The sequence below is a fragment of the Rhipicephalus sanguineus genome, chromosome 6, assembly GCF_013339695.2.
Source record: "Rhipicephalus sanguineus isolate Rsan-2018 chromosome 6, BIME_Rsan_1.4, whole genome shotgun sequence".
NCBI classification, from domain to species: Eukaryota; Metazoa; Arthropoda; class Arachnida; order Ixodida; family Ixodidae; genus Rhipicephalus; species Rhipicephalus sanguineus.
The window spans coordinates 168,337,483-168,358,269 of record NC_051181.1 but is presented as its reverse complement, the minus strand read 5'-3'; the positions used below and the strand labels follow the sequence as shown (position 1 = coordinate 168,358,269).

General features: G+C 46.3%; 1 protein-coding gene across 1 annotated transcript in view; it reads left to right on the top strand.

Moving 5' to 3' along the window:
* The window catches only part of LOC119397704 (intermembrane lipid transfer protein VPS13A), a 1,038,245-nt gene that overhangs the window by 881,000 nt on the left and 136,458 nt on the right, over window positions 1-20,787 (top strand). Inside the window, exons 64-68 of the mRNA XM_037665124.2 lie at window positions 9,047-9,283; window positions 11,464-11,598; window positions 15,119-15,240; window positions 15,296-15,398; window positions 15,453-15,518. Of these exons, the coding sequence (XP_037521052.1) occupies window positions 9,047-9,283; window positions 11,464-11,598; window positions 15,119-15,240; window positions 15,296-15,398; window positions 15,453-15,518 (663 nt within the window). The remainder of the gene's footprint in view (window positions 1-9,046; window positions 9,284-11,463; window positions 11,599-15,118; window positions 15,241-15,295; window positions 15,399-15,452; window positions 15,519-20,787) is intronic.

Here is a 20,787-nt window from a genome sequence, read left to right as displayed (position 1 = left end):
CCCCTCGGTTCAGTAGATCTCCCGGATTCCGTTTCTCCAAACTTGGCAGGTATGAAATCCAGAGGAAGAAGCTGCCCGCCCGTGTCTCGGCCCCGCCTAAAAACGACATGGGTGGTTTGTTGGTGGGAACATGTCAGGTGATTTTTTTGTGGGAACATGTCAAATGACTAGTGTTACTTAATTTTGGCAGGAGTATGTCACGTGACTAGTGGTACGTGATTTTATGTCACGTGATTAGTGTTACGTGATTTTATGTCACGTTTCCCAACTCTTTCTTTTCCCTTTTTTGTCTCTATTTTTCGCATACTCTTTCTATTTATTGTCTTTCTTTGTATGTCTTGGTCTTTTTTTATCTCTTTTTTGTGTCTGTTGCTTTCTACCTCTTTTGCTCTCTATTTTTATCTTCTTTTCTGTCTTCTTATTTCTTTCACTTTGTGTACTCTCCGAGTTGTTGCATCCAGACAAATCGGCACAACGGGAGAGAGTGCACTTGTTCAGGGATTGTAGCAGAGGATGAAGAGGGTGCACACTGGCATAATAATGATAGTTTTCGTTAAAGCTACACAGGGTGTTTGCCGAGCATAAACAGCTCTGCTGTCAATATGTTCAGGAACTTTCACCAACTGGCCCAGCTTCTGATTCTTCTACCAGTCCCTTGACCTTCTTCAAAGATACCGCACAGCAATATGGACTGTTTTTGCAAGAAACGCTACCCTCTGCCACACTGATGTTTTCTGAACATCATTTGTGCATGCTTCACACCTTCCCCCATCTCGCCCATCTATTCTATCCCAAATGGCATGCCTTGGCACTTTTCCGGGGAAACCAGGACGTTGTGCCACATGGTCAGTCGATTCCCCCAATCTTGACCCTCTTAAAGTGAGCTTTGTCATGGACAACCTGCTCGGCTGTTGATGCCATCTGCGCTCAAGGCACTTTAGACTGAGGACACCTCCTTAAGCATCAACCAAGAACATCATTTTGTCACTCAGTACAGGTTTGTTCTTGGACTGAAGTCAGAATCTTTGGGCTCTGCACTTGCCAAAAAAGCAGAGTTTTTGTGGCGCCTTGTGGCGTCATCCACATCAAGAGTTGAAGGGTGCATCATCATCAGCCTGACTGCACCCACTGCAGGGCCTCTCCCATGTTCGACCAATCAGCTTGGTCCTGTGCTGGCTGCGGCCGTGTTGCCAATTGTCAGAATGACTCCGGCGTCCCAAGTAATGATGTAATCGCCACCATCTTGTCTAGTTCGGCTTCCAGCCAGAAGTGCAATAACTGAAGGCAGCCTTGGGGCTAGGGTTGATGGCGATTCATAATTAAAGCAGCCTATGGCAGCCATGCGAACTCCCCCTCCGCCATTTTTTTCATTCCGGCACCAGCAGCCGTGCTCCGCAGCCGGGAGCACATCGGAGCCCATCTAAGCTGCAGACCTTGGTACTAAGTTTCGCGATTTTCCGTTACATGAAGCCAGCGTTGGCCAGCCAGCGTGTACAGTTTTTGTGCTGTTTGTGTGGCGTGCGCTCTTGCCCCCACGATGGTTAATGGCACGCACCATTCGTTCATCATGCAACAGTGCACGGATACTTCTAGACCAATTTCCACAAGATTCTTCCATGTTCCGAAAAACTAAAGGTGAGTATGCAGTTTGCGTTGGCAGCCACACATATATAGCTTCATTGCACTTGGGCAACAGTTCTTTTTAAACATGGCTGAATCGTGAAGATCACGATGTTACATTTAATATTGCTGTTCCAGGAAGCACCGAAAGTAAAGCACTGTAGACTCATAATTTAACTTTTGTGTCTCTGCCATGACTGCGTGCTGGGAAATGGATTTTGCATTTTTGCCTGTTTATCACTCGCCATCATTTAAATACGCGTTTCTGAGACTCTATGGATCTCAGCTTGCACTGTGCCGAGACGATGAAACTACGTTTGTGTGGTGTGACTGCGTGATTTGTCTCGTTGGAATTCATAATTTGCAACTGCTATTCTTCAGGATGTTAACATTTTCGGAGTTTTTGAGAAGGCTACAACTGCTGCAGTTGCCCAAGGAGAGGTTAACAACTATAGAATCTGCTGTCTGCAAAGTCTCGATCCGCAACTTCAAGTAGACCAGCTTTCTACTCTGCCCCCAGTGCTTTCTTTCCTTGCGTGAATATTCTGTCTACTTACAGCTGATAAAGTACTCTTTGTGTTTATGTATTATCTCTGTAGTTACCTATAGAAAAACAGCTCGAAGAACCTTCATGTGTAGACGTGACAATTTTTTTTTCTGGTGAGCCTTGAGTATTGCAAGTGTCCTGTATGCAGAATTTTACTGCTTGCATTTATCTCAATGAAGTGCTCAGTGTACTTCATGACATTCCTTGCAGGCGCGTCTCCGGAAGCAGGCGTTTGGTGTGTAGCGACACCACGGACTTGAGCTAACGGGGGTCTTGACCCCTCCCATGCCCCGCCGTGCATGGCTTAGCCGTGTCTGGGGAAAGGGGCATCCTGGGGGTTGAGCCGATGCTGGGTGCTTAGACCTCTAAGGCCCCCCGGCAGAGGCCACACGCCCCTTTGGCCCCGGCTTCACGTAGACGGCACCCCTGGGCAGTGGCCTTTTCCTCTCTCTCCTCACATTTTTGCCTTTCTCTCGCTCTTTTTGGCTTTCCTGTCCTCTCCTCTCTTCCAGTAACTTCGCTTTTTTCCTGGCAGCAAGGGTTAACCTTGTGTGGGTACCCAACCTTGGCTACACCTTATTTGGTTATAGTGGCCATGTACAGTACTCACGGATTCAAATGCGACGCCAATTTTTTTAGTATAATGGCTTGTATGCGCAATTGCTCTAGATAACCACGTCATGTCGCAACGAATCTGGTATCTAAAGAAAATGTTGGCTCTGATCTACGCCTTCGAGTCAAAATTACGGCGATATGACCCGAACTGAAGACGGTAGAAAGAAAAACATGTGCATTACTTAGCCCTATATTGTTCTATTTCAATCCGTGAGTACTGTACAGCTGGTGTCTGCGTTTCCTTCGCGTCTCGTAGCATCTCCTCGTTGGGCTCGGTGGTAGGCGGCTGGCATGGCTGCCGAAAATACACACTTCTCATGGGATCGCCGAACCCTTTTCCAACTGATCGTACCCTAAAATGGGTACACACCAATGCCACCTTCCTGCTCTCACCAAAACACAAAGAAACATTTCCGAAATTCCATATCATCCATTGTGAACAACCATCCACAAAAGCTCGAGCAATCTCTCCATTTCTCGTGGCCAAGTGCTTAAGGCAAACCATTGGAGCAGGTTATAAAGCCACAAAGCTGGCAAACGGTGACCTGCTCCTTGAACTCAAAGATAAAGACCAGTATGGCAAACTCGCGCACCAGGCTGCTGCTGCGGTAGCTACATCAGAGAAAGCACCTGCCTCGCGACCCTTGGACACAAAGGCATTGACGAGGCATTCGTGCTAATACACCATGCCCCCATATATTTTTTCTACCGCGACCACTTGACATTTATTCTTACAACACACATTTCACGTCACTGTCATGCTTTTAATATTTCTGTGTTTTGCCCGCCTTTAGCGCACGGGATTTTAGGCCCATATACAGCCACTTAACATAACCATCGTTCACATTCATTATCATGTCCCTGCACTCTTTGGCCATCAAATGGGCCTTGCACCAATAAACAACATATATCATCATCATAACGGCATGACATTCTTCCTTCAGTGATGTTATCTTACAGCTACGCATTGTATTCGCGGGGAAAGAAAAGCTGTGTAGTAGGCTTATTTCATCTGGCCATTGAGTAATACGCGTTTCTTCAAATGTTATGTGAGGCTTCATAAACTGACCATCGCCTTCATCCCATTCCTGCCAGCTAACTCTAATAATAATATCTGGGGTTTAACGTCCCAAAACCACGATATGATTATGAGAGACGCCGTAGTGAAGGGGTCTGGAAATTTCGACCACCTGGGGTTCTTTAACGTGCACCTAAATCTAAGTACACGGGCCTCAAACATTTTCACCTCCGTCGAAAATTCAGCTGGGATTCGATCCCGCGACCTTCGGGTCAGCAGTGGAGTACTTGCCATAACCACTAGACCACCATGGCGGGGCGTTGAGAGTTGTAGCTAACTCTCAAGTACTGGTCAAGTAGTAAATAATGTGTCTTTCTCTTTTTAGTGCAATGGGATACTTACTCTGCTACATCTGCTTTTTCATGTTGTTTATCAGCAGGGAAAGTGTCCAGCATTCCATGTATGTGTGGGCTGAGCATAGTGTGGGCGTTCATTACTGTTCATACTTGTTCATCATCATGGGTGTCTTCATCGGTGGTGGGAACTCGGCTTGATTGTGAGATCTGTGCCTCGGGTGCCGTGCCTTCGGGGCCTAATAAAGGTCGCGTTTTTGATAATTTGTGGTGGAGATGATGCCGATTGAGTCCTTGCAAGGAGGGGTCACAGGGATCAAGCTTTGCCGCTGTTCCCACAGTTCTCGTGCAATCCACATGATGTACTGGCTCCAAGAAGATTGTCAAGTGGCACCGAGAACAGCTGCTTGTATAACCGACTCTGTTCAAGTCGCGCGACTATCAGCGACAAATGCATTGACCTCCTGTTTTGCACCAACTCGGAAGAGTCATTCGCCGGCTTCAGTTATGATGAGTAGGCATTAGTGTACCCCATCATTTACAATTTCAAGATTAACATGCTCTCTTCAATTCCATAGATATCATGGTGCTGCCTGGAAGTCTTTCGTTGGCCGACGTCTGGGTTTTTGCTGCTTGAACTGGACAAGCATCCATGTTTAGAATTATGCAATTTTCAGCAAAAGTGGGGTGGGCACTTCCGTGGTGCTTTACGGTACATTGTAACCATTCATGCCATGTTTAAGGCATATATGTATGTATTAACGAGGTCTTGCTTTTTAGATTACTTGAGTGTAGGCTGAATATATTCCTCTAAAATAATTTGTTGTCTGACATATGTGTCACGGGAGCTGAAGCCCAGCCGCCCTTTGAATTTTTTTCGTGCCGGTACCCTGCTCCCTTTTAGGCCTCACACACCACTCGTGAACAAAGGCACATAGCCTTTAAATGTCCTACTGTTATGGGCATTCGTATCTCAATGCCTGAACAACACCTGTGTGCTTACAATGAATGAAGCACCACAATGAAGGTGACTATGGAGCTTTGAAGCCCCAGAAGTGACAGTCCCTTTGGGTCAGCTCACTGTCAAAGGCAGGCATTGTCTCCTTGTGTAGCCCCATTCCATGCGATGTGTGCGTCATGCCTCACCTGCATTTTTTTAAGGAGGAACCTGTGCTACACATCACCCAAGTTAACTGCGCAGAATGATTGCCCTTACATTCAGTGCTTATGTATGAATGTAGAATGTTTGTATGCACAAAATATTTTTTAAATTGCATTTCGGATAAAAACAACAAAGGGAAAATTTTTCTTATCGTCTACATCTGGTTGTGGCTGTCATACACTCTATTCATAATGCACATGTTGCTATGAAGTAAGCAGTCACGTGAAACTAATGCAGTGTTATGGAATGCCTGCGTACATCACGTGTATGGTTTGCACTATACAGAATTGTGATTTTTGTCCAGTTTATAGCGACACCAGGTATTATATCAACACCACAATATTCCATGGCAAAATCATGAGAGAGACCGGAAAGGTTCTTGGTAGGGGTGTGCGCATATTCGAAATTTCGAATATTTTTCCAATAGTGTTTGCTATTCGATTCGATTCGCACTGGAATTTTACTATTCGAACTACTCGAACTTCCCCAAAAACGACCGATTGAAAGTGACCCCTTCAGATTTTCAGTATGCTTCACCTCACTACACTCTCGTATTACGGCAAAGATGCCTTTCAAGCTCCGTTACGGTTGAACGTTGCCAAGAAACAGTCAACGTCCGATTTGAAGTGGTCCCTAGATTTTCAACATGCTTCACCTCATCACATCCCGGTATTGCGGCAAAGCTGCCTTTCAAGCTCCGCTACGGTCGCAAGTGTATAAACTCAAGAGAACGCTGGTTCCAACATGGAGATGAAAGATGTGGCAGAGGTGGGGACTCAATTAATGCTGTTTTGGACCTGAAATTTGGGCAAGAAGTCCAAAAAATCGGAAGCCGAAGCTTTTTAGTATCCAAAATTTTGGATGTTCTTAAATATCGACGTCTAGGAGGCAGATTTGGAACTCTGGACTTGAATCGAGCACACCCTTGTCCGCCACATCAGCTGGGCTCCCACAGAAATTGAAAGAGGAGGATAGGCTGAGGAAATGGCATCTTTGCTTATCACGTGTAAAGTGTTGTCGGCAACACTTTGGTTGCACCCAATCATGTACATAAATAGAATTCGGCTTCTACATTGCCTCATTCTTGTTAAGACAACTATGAAACACCACCCCACCAGTGCTTCATCAACCTAGCGAAAAGAAACACTTTCATGTTGCTATCTCGTAAGAATTTGCTTAGGAATCTTCTCTAACTTTTTTTTCTGCAATTTTGCTTCGAAGTATTCGAAAAATATTCAAGAAATATTCGAAAAATATTCGATTCGATTCGCACTCACATTTCAATATTCGAATTTGCTTCACACCCAACATTTTGCGATTCGCACAGCTCTAGTTCTTGGAAACCACTGAGCGGGTGCGTGCAGCCTTAGCCCCTACCCCTAGAAAAAAATATCCAGGCTACATGCCTGGTGAGGGCCACCCTGAATGTCAAATTACGACCATGTTTTAGTCACTTTAGAATAAGTAGTGCTTGCTCTAGTGATGGAGAACTATCGACGGCACTATCAATACTACTATTGATAGCTGAATCACTATCGAACTATCAATAGTGCTATTGATAGTAACTTCGATAGGGCTAGCGGTAGTATAAAATCAACTGCGCGAACTGATTGCAGCATAAACTTGGTTCCTCGAGTGTGTGGTATATGATGGAGCAGGAGTAGCATGCTGAAGGGCAACAAAGTTGACATGCTTGTGTTGTCTCACACATGCTAATTAAGTTGAACTGTGCAGCTTTAGCAAGAAGGACATGTGGTCGGACTGTATGGCTTCAAATTTGAGATGGCATTTTGTGATTGCAGAATAGAAATATCAAGAACTAAGTTTGTCAATGGTGAGGTGTAACTTCGTTACTTTTGAACATGTATTTATTGGACATATTCTGCTCTCACGTTAAAATTTGCATAGTAGGGTGTTCCGGTATTTTCACGGTGCAAAAAATTTCTTGTGCCAAAAAGATTGCTCATAAGTTAAGCGAACTGAGTATTGCTGATAGTAAACTATTGCAAATGTATTGGCAATATTGCCGGCCAAGAACAGCATACTTATTCACAGTACTATCAATAGTGTTATTAGTAGTAATACTACCGATGGTACTATCGATTGCACTAATGATAATAGCATCGATAGTTTATCAATAGTAGTACTATCGATAGTTTCGTTACACTATCGATAGCAGGGTTGCCAATGGTGGCTACTTTTCGCCAAATTGGCGAATTTGAGAGGCCCGTGGCGACCTAAAATTATGAATGGCGACATGGCGAATTTTTGGTGATTTTCGGCTTAGGTCTCCACCGAGTTTTGAATCCTAAGCTCAGTGTCTTCCCAACGAATGAGCGGACATTCTCAGTACTTTTCTTGGTTTTAGACCCACGAGTAGAATGTGCACATTACGCGTCATTCGGTATGTCCGTTCTGTAACTCGTGTGTACCTCCTCAATTCATCTAGAGAGATAATAAAACGTTTATTTGATGTTCTGTGAAAATAAGACCAGTGAGTGGGATCCTTAGTTTGGGATGCCATCTAGATGCAGCAGGTACTGGAACGTCCCCCAGCGACATTCTAGCAAAATGTAAGTCAGCAGACTGCCTTGCAAACCGCGAGGGGGCAGTGATTGACTATAGGTTTATGGCTTTAGGTGCTTTAAGCTTATCTGAAGTTTCGCATCTCAAGGGGCAAGACGACGGGTTGGCCACATGTTCCGACCATTTGTTCCGCCAAAGCTCCAACTGCTCTGAATAGCTTGGCGACTTATTCACTGTTGCAGTTCCCCCAGTTCAGCTCGCAAAGACTGTTTTGGAATAGCGAAGAGAGGCGGATACACGGCTATTTCTGCAATAAAAATTATTTATTGAGTCATTTTTCACTGTTCTCGGTGAGCGTGTGCAATAAAAACAATTGCTATATAACATTTTACATTGTTATACAGCAATAACGCATCGGATTGACGCGTGTAGATATAAGTAACTATAAGAAAGGGTCGGTGATGTCCGGTATCATATTAGTTCACACTGAAAATGTGTAAGACTCACTAATGATCGGTTCCTGTAAGAATTCTGTCGTGTTACCTTCAATAAACCTTTTAATCCTTCTAATTCATATAAGGGTACGTAAAGCTGTCTACAAATTATGCTTTCACGGTTTTCACCCAAGGTTTATACCCCACTTTTAGCTTTGAAACGAGAGGACAGGGATGGAAGGATATCATGAGCGTTTCGTTCATTCACCCTTGCGCCGCCACGCACATCTTGCGGCTAGTCGGAGAAGCAGCACCATGCACTCCCATGGTGAAGCGGGCGATACAACTGGCATCGAGAAACGTCAATATAATTTAAGGGTCTTGGATGGTACTGTATTCTACGGGGCTATACGTGAGTGGAAATTTTTATTACTGGGTATGGGCCGCACATATCTAGAATGGCTACTTTTTTGGCGAAATTTGTAAAAAAAATGGCGACTTTTGGCGACTTTTTGCTCGTCGTTTGGCGACATTTACTCGAAAGTCAGTGGCAACCCTGATCAATAGTTTCATAATAACTATCGATGCTATCAATAGTCAATTTACCAATAGTTTTACATCACTAGCTTGCTCTCTAAGTAATGACTTGGACCACGCGCATATTTATTGACGAGTGAAAATTAGGAGGTGGTCCAGCAAGTGTCTTTGTGTCTGTTAAGAACAATGGCAGAAGCCAGGCTGCGTAGCTGAATCGTGGCGGCTGTACTGCAGGTGGTGGACGGTGAGCAGTCGTGCCTCGAGATGTTTCTGTGCCTGCATGGGGCTGGCGTTTCCCTGATGAGCCAGTCTCTGGCAGAGCTGGCCTACCTGAGTGTGTACAGTGCCCCCGCTCAGTGGGAGGTGCGCATCCATGACGCCTGGAAGCCTCTGACCCTGGAGCTGGCCACCTGGCTTGAGTACCGCTGGTCCTCTCACACAAGGGTTGCCGAGCTGAAGGACTACGTGCAGGTCAGAAAGTGAGCAGGGGCTAGGTTTACTTGTAGCGCTGAATAACAAAAGTTGGGAAACTTTGATGACAGTTTCCTAAATTTCGTTACTCGGCACTACAACCAAACCGAGTGATCAAGTACCAACGAGCCTGCATAGACACCTTTGATCGAAAACTTGCGAGACTGATATCAAAGTATTTTTGGCCTTTCTCACTGAATTCTGCGAGCCACTATATTCAGACAAAAAGCAACCAGGGTACACGGTGCAACATCCTCGCATATTTATGAGCTGCCACGAAAAAGTGCCACTCTTTTATCATGTCCTATCTGAGTCAAACAGAGACATTAGCATTGAAATGGGAGGAGCACTTGCATTGGAAAAACCCATTGAGGAAAGGACAGGCTTGTTATTTGCAGTGTGTTGTTGCTTCCTCATTATACAGTGTTGTTGGCTTCACCTGCATTGTGAAGTGTGTTCACTATGTTGCCGAGATAAACCTCGCAATGTTGGCAGTAATATTGGGAGGGTCTCTGGTGTAATGCCAAAGGGAAAGTGCACTTCCGTCAGCTGCTACTTTAGTAAGGTTGGGGTCAGTTGGAGAGCATATAAGAGAAGTGACACACACAACAACTGGACTATCAACTGTGCTTTGTTAGCAAACAACATCTTCCAGGGCGCATGTGCTGTTCAAAAAACAAATGTTAAGATTCTTGACAGAGGCGAGGGCAAGGTGGAATGCAAATATCTTGAAGCATATTGTCACGTGGTCATGACATTGAAGAAGGCAGCAGTCAACTGGTTCAAGACAAAACTTTGTATTTGGGCAGACTTGTGCCCGAGAAACGAAAGGTCACGCTACAAGCAATACACGCTGTACACCCATGGCAGCAAGCAGAGCGTCGGCCTTCAATATCGTCGGCGGAATTATACAGCAGCCATCGAACCTTCCAGCGTTATCGCTTGTGCTTGCGTAAGCTCTCGAATAAACTTGACTATTCGCGTCCTGCACGTAATCTTAACATAATGATCTCAAATAATCGCGAAGCTTCCCAAACATTGCAGTGCACTCTTCTCAAACAGCGTCTTCTCAATCATTATTGCCTACAAGAAAAATCCTTGTACAGTCCTGAGTTGTTTCCACATCAGTTCAGCAAGGGTTTATGACATCGAGAGTTTGACGGAAACCCGTCTGGTCAGGAAGAAACGACGTACGGAAGCCGAAATGTTGTTTTCGTTTAAGCTTTTATTTGGTCGGTGTACTTCGTTCCGTTGATCAGCAAGGAGTTATGTAAGGAAGAAGATCGAAAAGAAGACACAAGTGGACGGTTCTTGAGATCAAGAACACCTTCGCTTTGCACCTTGTCCGCCAACTGGCGCATTGTGCACGTTGACAGCATTTCTTTCTTTGAGAATGTGTCTCTGAACAGTCCAAGCTCAGGTCAACTTTCCAGCACAGGGGCAGCGTCTTGACATCCACATGGCTTGCCACACTCGGCTCATCACATCAGAAAACAAACTTCCTCCTCCTCACACAAAAGTGGTTTCAATGCATTCAAAAGGACTCTCTACTGAGCATTAACACATTCAGCTGTTGGAATAGGTCACAATAATAAGTATGCATTTTGATGTCTCAAAATGACCACGGGTCATTTACGAAGAAAGAGAAAATGCTTAGGATCTGGCCAAATATTCCTATCCGAACTCGTTTGATGATTCACTATCTTCTATAAATTCTTGTTATTTTGCTCGTGCTCTGTATGAATATGAATAAATAAATTAATTTGAACGTACAGTCTTTGAGTTATGAGGAAGGGAAAAAAACGAGACCTTTTCAGCTAGCAGAGGAAATGCACTTCATATGTGCCCATGATAGTAGCAGCTATACTCTTGGGAAATTAGCGATTTAAGCCTGTTAACAATTTGTTGACAAAGTCGGCACTTTCTGATTAGCTGCATCAAATATGAAAGGCATTTGGTCCATTTGAGAGCAAAAGTTGCCAGCATTGCAGGAGTGCTCAGGCACATAGCATGGCTCTTGCGAGTGTTGAACACGCACTAATGAGGAGTAGCGTTCCGGTTGAGACAGATATGCCATGGCACTAGCATACAGTAATACTTATTCAAAGCGGTGTGCAGCAGGTGAATAATAGCAGGAAATTCTGCTCCCTCCATATGTCATCCTAACCCTGTTTTCACAGGTGGACTTTGAAAAGATGCAGATGACCAAGCCGTTCTATGGACCACTGCAGCGTACCTACCAGCCCGCCCTGTGGCTGCAATATCGGCAGTCAGATCATCAGACGCTAGTATTGTTCAAGGTTCAAAGGATTCAGGTAACAGGAAAACCTTTTTCTGCATGGCTCTGTGGGCTGTTACTTGGAGGCACCAGTGTGGTACCAATCTGTGTTTGTGGTACATTTCATGAGGGAAGTGTTTTTTTCTTCTTTCCACCTGGGCAAGGATGTAGGAAAGAATGCACAACAAGCTGTAAAAATTTGAGAGTGAGTTTTCTTCAATCTGTTTCACATTCCGCAGAAGCATCGGTGGACACTGATGCACCAGTCGTGCCAAACTGCTGCTTTTTGTAGTTATTGCACATTGACTATGCTAAGGTTTACATGATTGGCTAACTAACACTATACGTTGAATGTAATGGTTTGTTAGGGGTGCTCTCCAGGCAGCCAAGTCAAGTCAACTTGAATGTCTTGTAGCCACTGCTAAGGTTCAGGAGAAGGTGTGTTTCAGCAAGTTGTCTTCGAGGCAGCAACTGCGAGTGGCATGCTTAATGAAGGATAGCAGCACTTGTCATTCTTACTGCTGGGCAGTCCTTCGTGGCTTTTACCTGTGGCATTGTGTCCGCTACAAGTAGTCCATCCACCCCCCTCTGTCTCAACTCTGGCGCTCAGGGAACAGTACATCATCGTGTGAACAAACAAGAGGGCTTTCATTTGCACTTTTTACATTGTAAGGACACCAGCGGAATTATACTATTATAGCATGGTAATTTAACATGCTGCAGAATTAAGGGGGCACAATGTCTTGAAAAATTTCTTTCAAATTCTTTGTCAAGTTAGGTGAAACTCACTGAGTTTATGCATATTCGTGTGCTGATTTCAAATATGCAATTATTTTTCTAGTACAATATGTAGTTTTTAAAATATCATCCATTTCATGTGCCATTTTGGGAGCTATAGTTTGCCTAGATGGAGAGAGTTAGAAAGTAAATCATATGACCTGGATTGAGAGCTGAGTGCAAGAAAACAAGAATGGATGTTCTCAACCTATTTGAACAAAAGTTATGGTATTTTGAACATTGGTGACTGAAATCCCAGTTTCTCCTAGACTCGCTCGCAGATGTTCAACTGACAACTGTCTGAGACTGTAACAATGATTCTTTGTGGGGTTGGTACATCTTGAACATAAAACAGCGCGCTTAGACAGGACAGAAAGTTACAAGAAGCATACAGACACAGCGCTGACTAACAACTGAGGTTTATTTTCACGAAACGTGAAAAAAGGGGGGGAAGAAAAAGAGAAAAAAAAGAAAAGGAAGAAAAAGGAAAAAACGTGTCGCAGCACCAGCCAAGGCGAAGCGCCCCAACAACAGGTTCTTTACCCCCACTCCTGCACTCAGCTCCCGAGAAAACAGAGTTCTTTTTGTGACAGGCCGACGGACAGAGAGCTGATGCACCCCTCTTCTGTGAATTTCAAAGGCTTCCCGAAGCTCTCTTCTCAGCTTGTCTGCATACCGGCTCAAGACTTGGCACTGTTCGAATGCAGGTTGGCATGCGCACTCAGAAATGTGAGCGGCCAAGGTGCTCCCGGCGGAATTCCGGACATCACACGCGTGTTCACGTAGGCGATCATTGAGGCATCGCCCCGTTTGCCCTACGTACGAGCGTCCGCAGGACAATGGGATCTCATACGCCACTGCTGTGCCGTGGACTGGTGGTCCCGACGAAGAAGCAGGCGAAGAAGACCGCCGGTGACGAACGCGGCCAGCGGGGACGCTACCAACCCCGAACACGCGGGTTGGCGTGAAGCGCTGAAGAGAAGAAAAAAACGTCCGCACTCAAGGAGTGCTCAGCACACACTGAATTTATTTACACGTCACGCCTGTTGAATATGGATACCAGAGCGGCGCCCCCTGGCATCCCACATGGCATTTCGAAACCGAAACCGCCAGAACACAACACCACAACCACCTCATCCTTACACACAACAAATGGCTTCGAGTGCTTCTTGGTGCACAGTCTCTGAGCGGGATGACTGCAATTCACCTGGCGGCAGAGCTTGCTTAGTTTTTTGGGGGCCGAAAAAAAACCAAATCAACGCCCGATCGCCCCACTATTTTTTTGAGCCTGTGGCTAACGCCATGAATTTAGGGGACGACTGCCATTTTCTTTTTTTCTCTGCGAGGCTCCTCTCCAGGTGATGTTCGGAACTGCCTCAAACGCTTGTAGCCTATGCGGCAGAGAAGTGAGTCCGATTAACCGGCCAGGCGCAGACGGCGTGTTTGTTCATCAAGGCTCTCTTGGACGCGGTAAAACTCTTGAGGGCAGACGTGGCCACTCCCCGCTTGACAAGCTTTGAATGTGTATGGCATGAAACCTTTTTGTGACCGAGGAGCATAACTCCAGCACAAATGCTCAGCACTCAGATGTAGCCTCAGATCCAAGAACTGAAGTTTGTTTTCTGAAGGTACCTCCTTCGTTAGCACAAAGTCCCCCAAGTTTTCTGCGAAAACTCGAAGATGTCGTCAGCATCTTGTCCATTCTCTTGGACCTTGTGGATGAAAAGGTAAAACCGGAATACCTTTTGCACTGTGCGGCCTTTCAGAGACGTATGAAGGCCTCTGTCATGGCGGGTTAGAACAAGGTGGGTGTGATGCATGAGCCGATGCAGACTCCCTTGTTTTGGATGTACACTCCTTCTTCGAATTTCATGAATGTGGAGAGTAGGTAGAAGGACAGCAACTCCATAAAGCCTTCGACGTTGATCCTGCACTCATTTTGAAAGTGGATCGCACCTATGCTGTCAATAGCCTCCTCAACTGCTTCACAAATGGACGCATGTGGCAGTGAATAATATAGGTCTTTCAAATCTATTGAAAAAGCACTCACCGCTTTGGGTTGGTCGGTTTCCAGGAAGGCGGAGACATCTTGCGCTTTTCTAACGAGGAACGGGTCATCGACAGATAGCAAGGCCAGCGACCGCTGCAAGAACCGCCCCACCCAATGCTGCCAGGTGCCTCGCTCCACAACTCTGAATGGGTGTTCAGGCTTGTGGCTCTTGGCGGAGAAAGACTCTCTTCGGGCACCTACTGCAAGAACAGAGCATGGAGTGTTTCAGTGTGCACACTTTTATATAAATGCTATCATGTGTGCTGAGAAAAGTTGTAATAACCAAAGTTTAGTTTGGTACCACATTGGTTGAGTTCAAATTAACTGGAGTCAACGAAATTCCAGTAGCTACATTATTGGTTTTTAAAAGTCAGCTTTACAGAATTGGTGCTTCCTAATGGAAGCAGAGTATGTTGGTTGCTTTCACTGCAGGAGGGTGAAGGAAAATATAAGAACAGTGGACCAATAAAAGTCTGTGTCGTACAATGTTTAGATGCAATTGTAGTGGTTCAGAGATTGCTAATATGAAGCAGGGAGCAAGGGCAGTGAGGCACCTATCATCCTGGGTTACCGGATGTGGCACAGCCTGGGTTGGATTGTGCTTTTTCTGAAAATTGTTTCAGTGCACAAAGTCATTTCCTTGCCAGGAACACTACCACAGTGTTTTATGTACATGGAATACCTGGCTGCGAAAGCATGGTGATAAAGCAAGTGATGCCATCTGATTTAGCTGGACAATCAGCTGCCCGATGCGGTCTTCCCCATTGTCCTGCATCGGTCCCCTGCAACTAGACAGCCCGTGCTGGAAGCTGCCTTGCTGCTACGTCGCACCTACCAGCTGAACACCGTCAAGTATGATGTCTCTGTTGCCTGGTGCCACAACAGCTGATCACCATCTCCTCCACAGGTACCTCAAGGTTTTGCTGCAGGAGCTGCACATCAGAGTGGACAAGGGCTTCCTCCTTTCTCTCTATGATGCTTTCAGTGCGATGCTGCCCAACCAAGATGAGGTACTCAGTTGGCTTCACTCGAATGCAGAGCTTTCAATTCCATTCGTTGTGCAGAAAACGAAGCTCAAGTCTGACATGAAGCTGATTTATGCACCTCTGCATCCTTTCAAGCCAGATCTTGTAAGTATATGCTTCATAATATAATTGTTAGGGATGGGCGAATAGTCAATTTGAGGTTCGAAGCGAATAGTGATTTGGTCGAATAATTTCGAATCGAATAGTTCGAATAGTACTCACCACATATTATTAAGAAAAATTGAGCATTTTCTTCATGACCCTTGCACAATATTTTCAAGAATTGGAACTAGGTGCGAGTGAATGTCACTTTTTTGGTTTGAAATGGAGTGGAAGAAACCTTGAATGGGGGGGGGGGTATCAAAATTTGAATAGCAGTAGGGTGCGAGTTATAAGGTGTACAATACGTTACAAGTTAAAAATTACTATACTTAGTGCATATAAGCCCATATAACACGCTGTTAAATTTTTAAAAATATGTACACTTAACCTTGAACTGTGGCTTCGCGGCAGTGCAGATTTCCCCTGGCAGGGAGGTTTCACGGTACAGCAACCTGACGCTGCAGTGAAACCACCTTTAGAGGGGGTTATGTGCGGTCAAACATACATATATTCGTTCATTTCGAATACTTCGAAATTTCGAATAATATAAATTCTTATCGAAGCGAATTTGAATACTTTAATATTCGTTCGAATATTCGAAACGTTCGAATATTCGCCCATCCCTAATAACTGTTTTTCTTTCCTTATAAGCAGGGCTAGTACAACTTCACCATGTGCACCAAAGTGCAACATTTTGGACTTGCTACACCAAGCTATGCAAAAACCATAAAAATGCCTCGAATGGCACCAGAGCTGCTCCAAAACACTGATTGAGCCTGCCAGGGTTTGTACTCGGGTCAGATTCAAACACCAGCAGCACACTGGGAGTCACTACCATTGTCGAGTGTCATACGATTCACCCTTAATTCTTGTGATGATGCATGTTTGCATTTGTGCTCTTTCAGAAACTTGTGAGTAGCATATTTCAAGATTTATCTCAAGAGAAGGCAATGCACATATACATTCATAGCCAGACTTTGGGGGCTTGGTTATCCCAAATTGATAGACTGCTTAGTTTTCTTAAATTACTTCTCAGGTGCCATCTGGTAAACTCACCAGTTTACTAAACTGATTCAGATTGTTGTGTTATTTATGTGCAGTTCTGTCGCACAAGCATAGACATTGGCGCAAACCATACTGCTTGAAATGGGCTGCACATCGCCTGTGATGAACACCATAGCAGCGCACATGTCATATTTGGGCATGCAGTTGAGTCGGTTGAAACGTGTTTATTGCAAGAATAATATTACCAACTGTATTGAATAAAAGCGGTGCTCTTAATCGGTTAGTGCACCACCTGATGCTCTGGGAACTGCATGCCTGTTAACTCTCCCAGTTGTTCTATGGTGATGCATTGTAGAGTTGAATTATAAAACTGGTTTATTCAAAGCTCTAACGCTACATGACTGGGCGACGCCCTATATGCGTCGTACCGTGATGTGAGTCGAGTGTCCAATGCCCCCAGGTAGATCACATGCCTCATGTATACTTGAAGCCTGTGCCACCCGAGACCTGAGCCCGTAAGCGTCGCTCTCTCCACATACCTTCCGGCGCATAGCAACCATCGGGCATCTTCGAGGCCGTCCACGGTTTCGGTCAAGCATCAGAGATGACGCCTGTAAGCACACCGAAGCACTGTGATGACTCCCGACACCACACCAATTTGCGTAGGAGACTTCTCATTTCTGACTTGTCCTCCAGATAAGCATGAGCGAATCCATAGGTCTCTCCATAAACAGCACCAGCCCGATTTCGGAAAAAGAAAGAACCATACCAATTCAAGTCATGCAGCACAGCCACATCGCGATGGGGAGCACAATCTGGGTATAGCTAGCCAAAGTCAGGTTTCAATACAAGCCATCTAAAGGCAGGGGGTATAAAGTGACTCAGTGCAGTAGCGACAGGAACCTAACTGTTTATTGCTTCGTGCTTGAGCTTCACAGAAACATTCTGTTCCAGTGAGCGAAAGCCATTTGTACAAGCCATGAAGACAACAAGCATGACAGTGAGAGCATGTTTGAAGAATTAAAAATGTGTGGATATGCCCAGTCTTTCTTGTCCTCGGTGCAGAAAGAACTATCACTACCATGTTGGCAGCATTCGATGCCATCTCTGAAGAACCAGAATTACACGTGCACCGACATGGAGGCTGAGAAACGCTTTAGTCTACGCCATAGGCTGCCATGAGTGTGAAAATGAGTGCATTGGTGAGACAGGTGACCTCAAGAGTGAAACAGCATGAATATGACATCAGGAAATGGCACGTGGCCTCGAATGCCCTCGCTGAACACGTGGAATCCACGGGACACAAAATTGACTGGTCAAGTGCGCGTGTTATGGCCAAAGAAACGAAGCTTGCATCACGCATGCACCTGGAATCCCTGCATATACAGATGACTGCGCATACGCTGAACAGGAGTGATGGGATGCCTCCGACAATGTGCTCTCACTGCTTGCATCATGTAAAGTAGAACCTCACTGATGTGTTTCCGAAAATAAATGTACGATCTGGGAAAACGTACGATCCAACTGCAGTAAAAATTGAGGCTGACAAGCCCATATTGAGGTGCATGGGCCAAAAACATTTATTTCTCAAAAAACATGGAGGGACTCTTCGATTTTTCAACACCTGGCATCTCGCTGGCAGCCAGAGGTCAGCCAGCTAGTTCCGGTCTTGACTGGAAAGAACGTCGTGGTCACGTGTGTTGAAATCCCGAGACAACCCGAATATTGCAAAACCGAACTCTGGGACAAACAGCGTAAATGTAAAGAAACGCTACCGCCGTGTCGGCAGACGAAACTTTGCGCCGCATGAGCGTCGGTTCTTTCTGCATTGCCGCTTGGAAATATGAGGCTAGGTTTGCCAAAGAGTGGGAGTTATAATCTCGAGCATACACATTTGGGATACAATCACGTACGTTCGCAAGATCACGCGCGACTCGCCCCATCCGTGAAGAAAACTGCTGCCCCGCTAAAGGCTTAACAAGCTCAACTCTGCGCAGTGCACGTAACCACGGTACAACACGATATGCGAAGTCTCGCGAAAGTGATAAGCGTCCCCGAAAGCGACAGCTGCTCGCGGCTATCGCATACGATGTTGCACACTCACGCTGATCAGTTTGCGTTCTGTCTTAACTTGAGACATGTGGCGGTATTTCACCACCACTCGTAATCGCACCATCTCACACGGCGGAACGGGCATTAAAAGATAACGCCCGGCGTAATGGCAACCAAAGGTAAAGTCCCCAAGCGCCCGCATTGCGATCCGTCGAGTCCTCACAAAGATGGCGGCAAGCGCGCATTGTCTCGCTTTGGCGTCTGATAACCAGAAACCTTCCAGATATCTTCCAGAACAAATGTTTTCTGACAGGTTCTGACAACCCGCTGGTAGGCAGAATTGTCCGGCCAGAGAAAAACGAATGCCGACTGGAATTGCGCCGCGCGATGGGCAAAGCAACCCGAAAACGAACGCACTCCGGGAGAAAAGTGGGGGAAATTATCGGCCATATCCACTGGGCACAATGGCGGCGTTGCTACATGTCCCGGCGTGTTGTGCAGCTGCGGCGATGCGGCAGTGGCATGTGCCTTTTCGTAGGTCTTGTACCGAACCGTGGCGGACTGGAAGAGCGACAGATTGGGCCACATTGTTAGTTCCCCGGCTGTCATTGTAGCTGCGGGGTCTGAACAAGAGTGTGTGGGGCGAGTGTGCATCTATGTACCTGCTACGGATGAAGGATTTGTAATGCTCAGTGAAATCGTGCCAAGTGCTACAGAAAAGACTTTTTTAAGTGCGAATGCACTTTATAAGCGACCCTGAATCCGCCGTCCCATAGCAACGGCGCGAGGAGCGGAGAGGAGCGTCTGTAGCAACGGCGCAGCGACGTCACGCCCCACGTGACTGCGCGCGCTCCGCCCTCCGCTCCATGGCTGCGCGCGCCCCGCGCATTGCCTGTGGTGATGAAGGCCGGCGGCGAGACGCCGAACGAAAGCGTGCGAAGCGAGCCGAGCACCCCGAAGCCGATCTGGCGTGGGGACGCGCGATGCGTGAGCGAGCGCGGGCCCTCGAATTCGATCGGCCGGACGCGCGCTTCAAGCGAGACTTCCTGGACCGCAGCTTCAGATATAGCTGCGCGGTGTGCGATCGACTGTGGTTCGACAACAACCTGAGCCCCATCTCGGGCGTGCGCAACGCCGCCAACAAGTTGAACGCGTTGCGGGTTCTTTGGAACGAGTTCGGAAGACAGATCATCATCATCAGTAAAAGTGCTTTGCACTTAAAAACGGCCAGACCTCCGTGGGTCGGCTGGCGCGTGCTCTCTCGCTGCCGTCTCCTTCGCTCGGCTCTGCAGTTTAGTCGCGCGTGCCCCCTCATGGCATCACCCCGTGCTTCGCACTTCCTCATACTCCCCTTCGGGGAAATGCAGGTTTTTTTTAAAGCCTTTTGAGATATTGACCGCCAGCGTCGCCGCCTGCCTTTGGGTCGGTGTGTGGTTGACAAGAGAGCGGTGATTGAGCAATTCAGAGAAGACACGGAAGGGATGACCGAGCAACTCGGAGAAGACGCGGAGGAGACAACTGAGCAAAGCAGAGAAAGCGCGAAGGGGGAAAAGTCACTGCGGAGAAGCCGCCGTCGCCGCGTGGCGGCTGTCTGCCACTTCGCGCTTCACAAGTACACAAGAGGGCCCTTTTTGCACACCTGAATGAGTTTCTGGCTACAAAGGATATCCTACGATTGCAGTTTTCCTCGGTGCTGAACGTTGCTGCCGAATAATCATATTTTCCAGGAACGTGTCAACCGGAACGTATTACACACAGTTGTATTGGGTTATTTTTAATTTTCGCAATTGCAAGTGTAGGAGCCGGGAAATCGTACTAAGCGGGAACATATTAATGAGGTTCTGCTGCACTTAGGCGTACAATACGCTGCACCATTTAATGGCTTTTATTGTGAACAAAGCTCCTGTATGGGGAGCTGAAACTCTTGAATAACGGCGAGCCTGCCAGCCAAATCTTACAAATAACTACTGTTACATGACGAATAACCCAATAGAATGCGAATATAACATGAACACCATAACGCACAAAATGTACCGCGAATGCGGCGTTGCCAACATTTGACTCATCATGGGAATCTGCAGAACCGAGCCGTTGAATCCCCTCGACAGGCTTCTCGCGGGAGACGACCGGTGATCAGTAGTGCAAAGCTTCAAAAGAGACCAAGTGCTCTTCCTCGTGTGCCTGTGTAACCTTTTGCCACCAAGACGGTGCCACA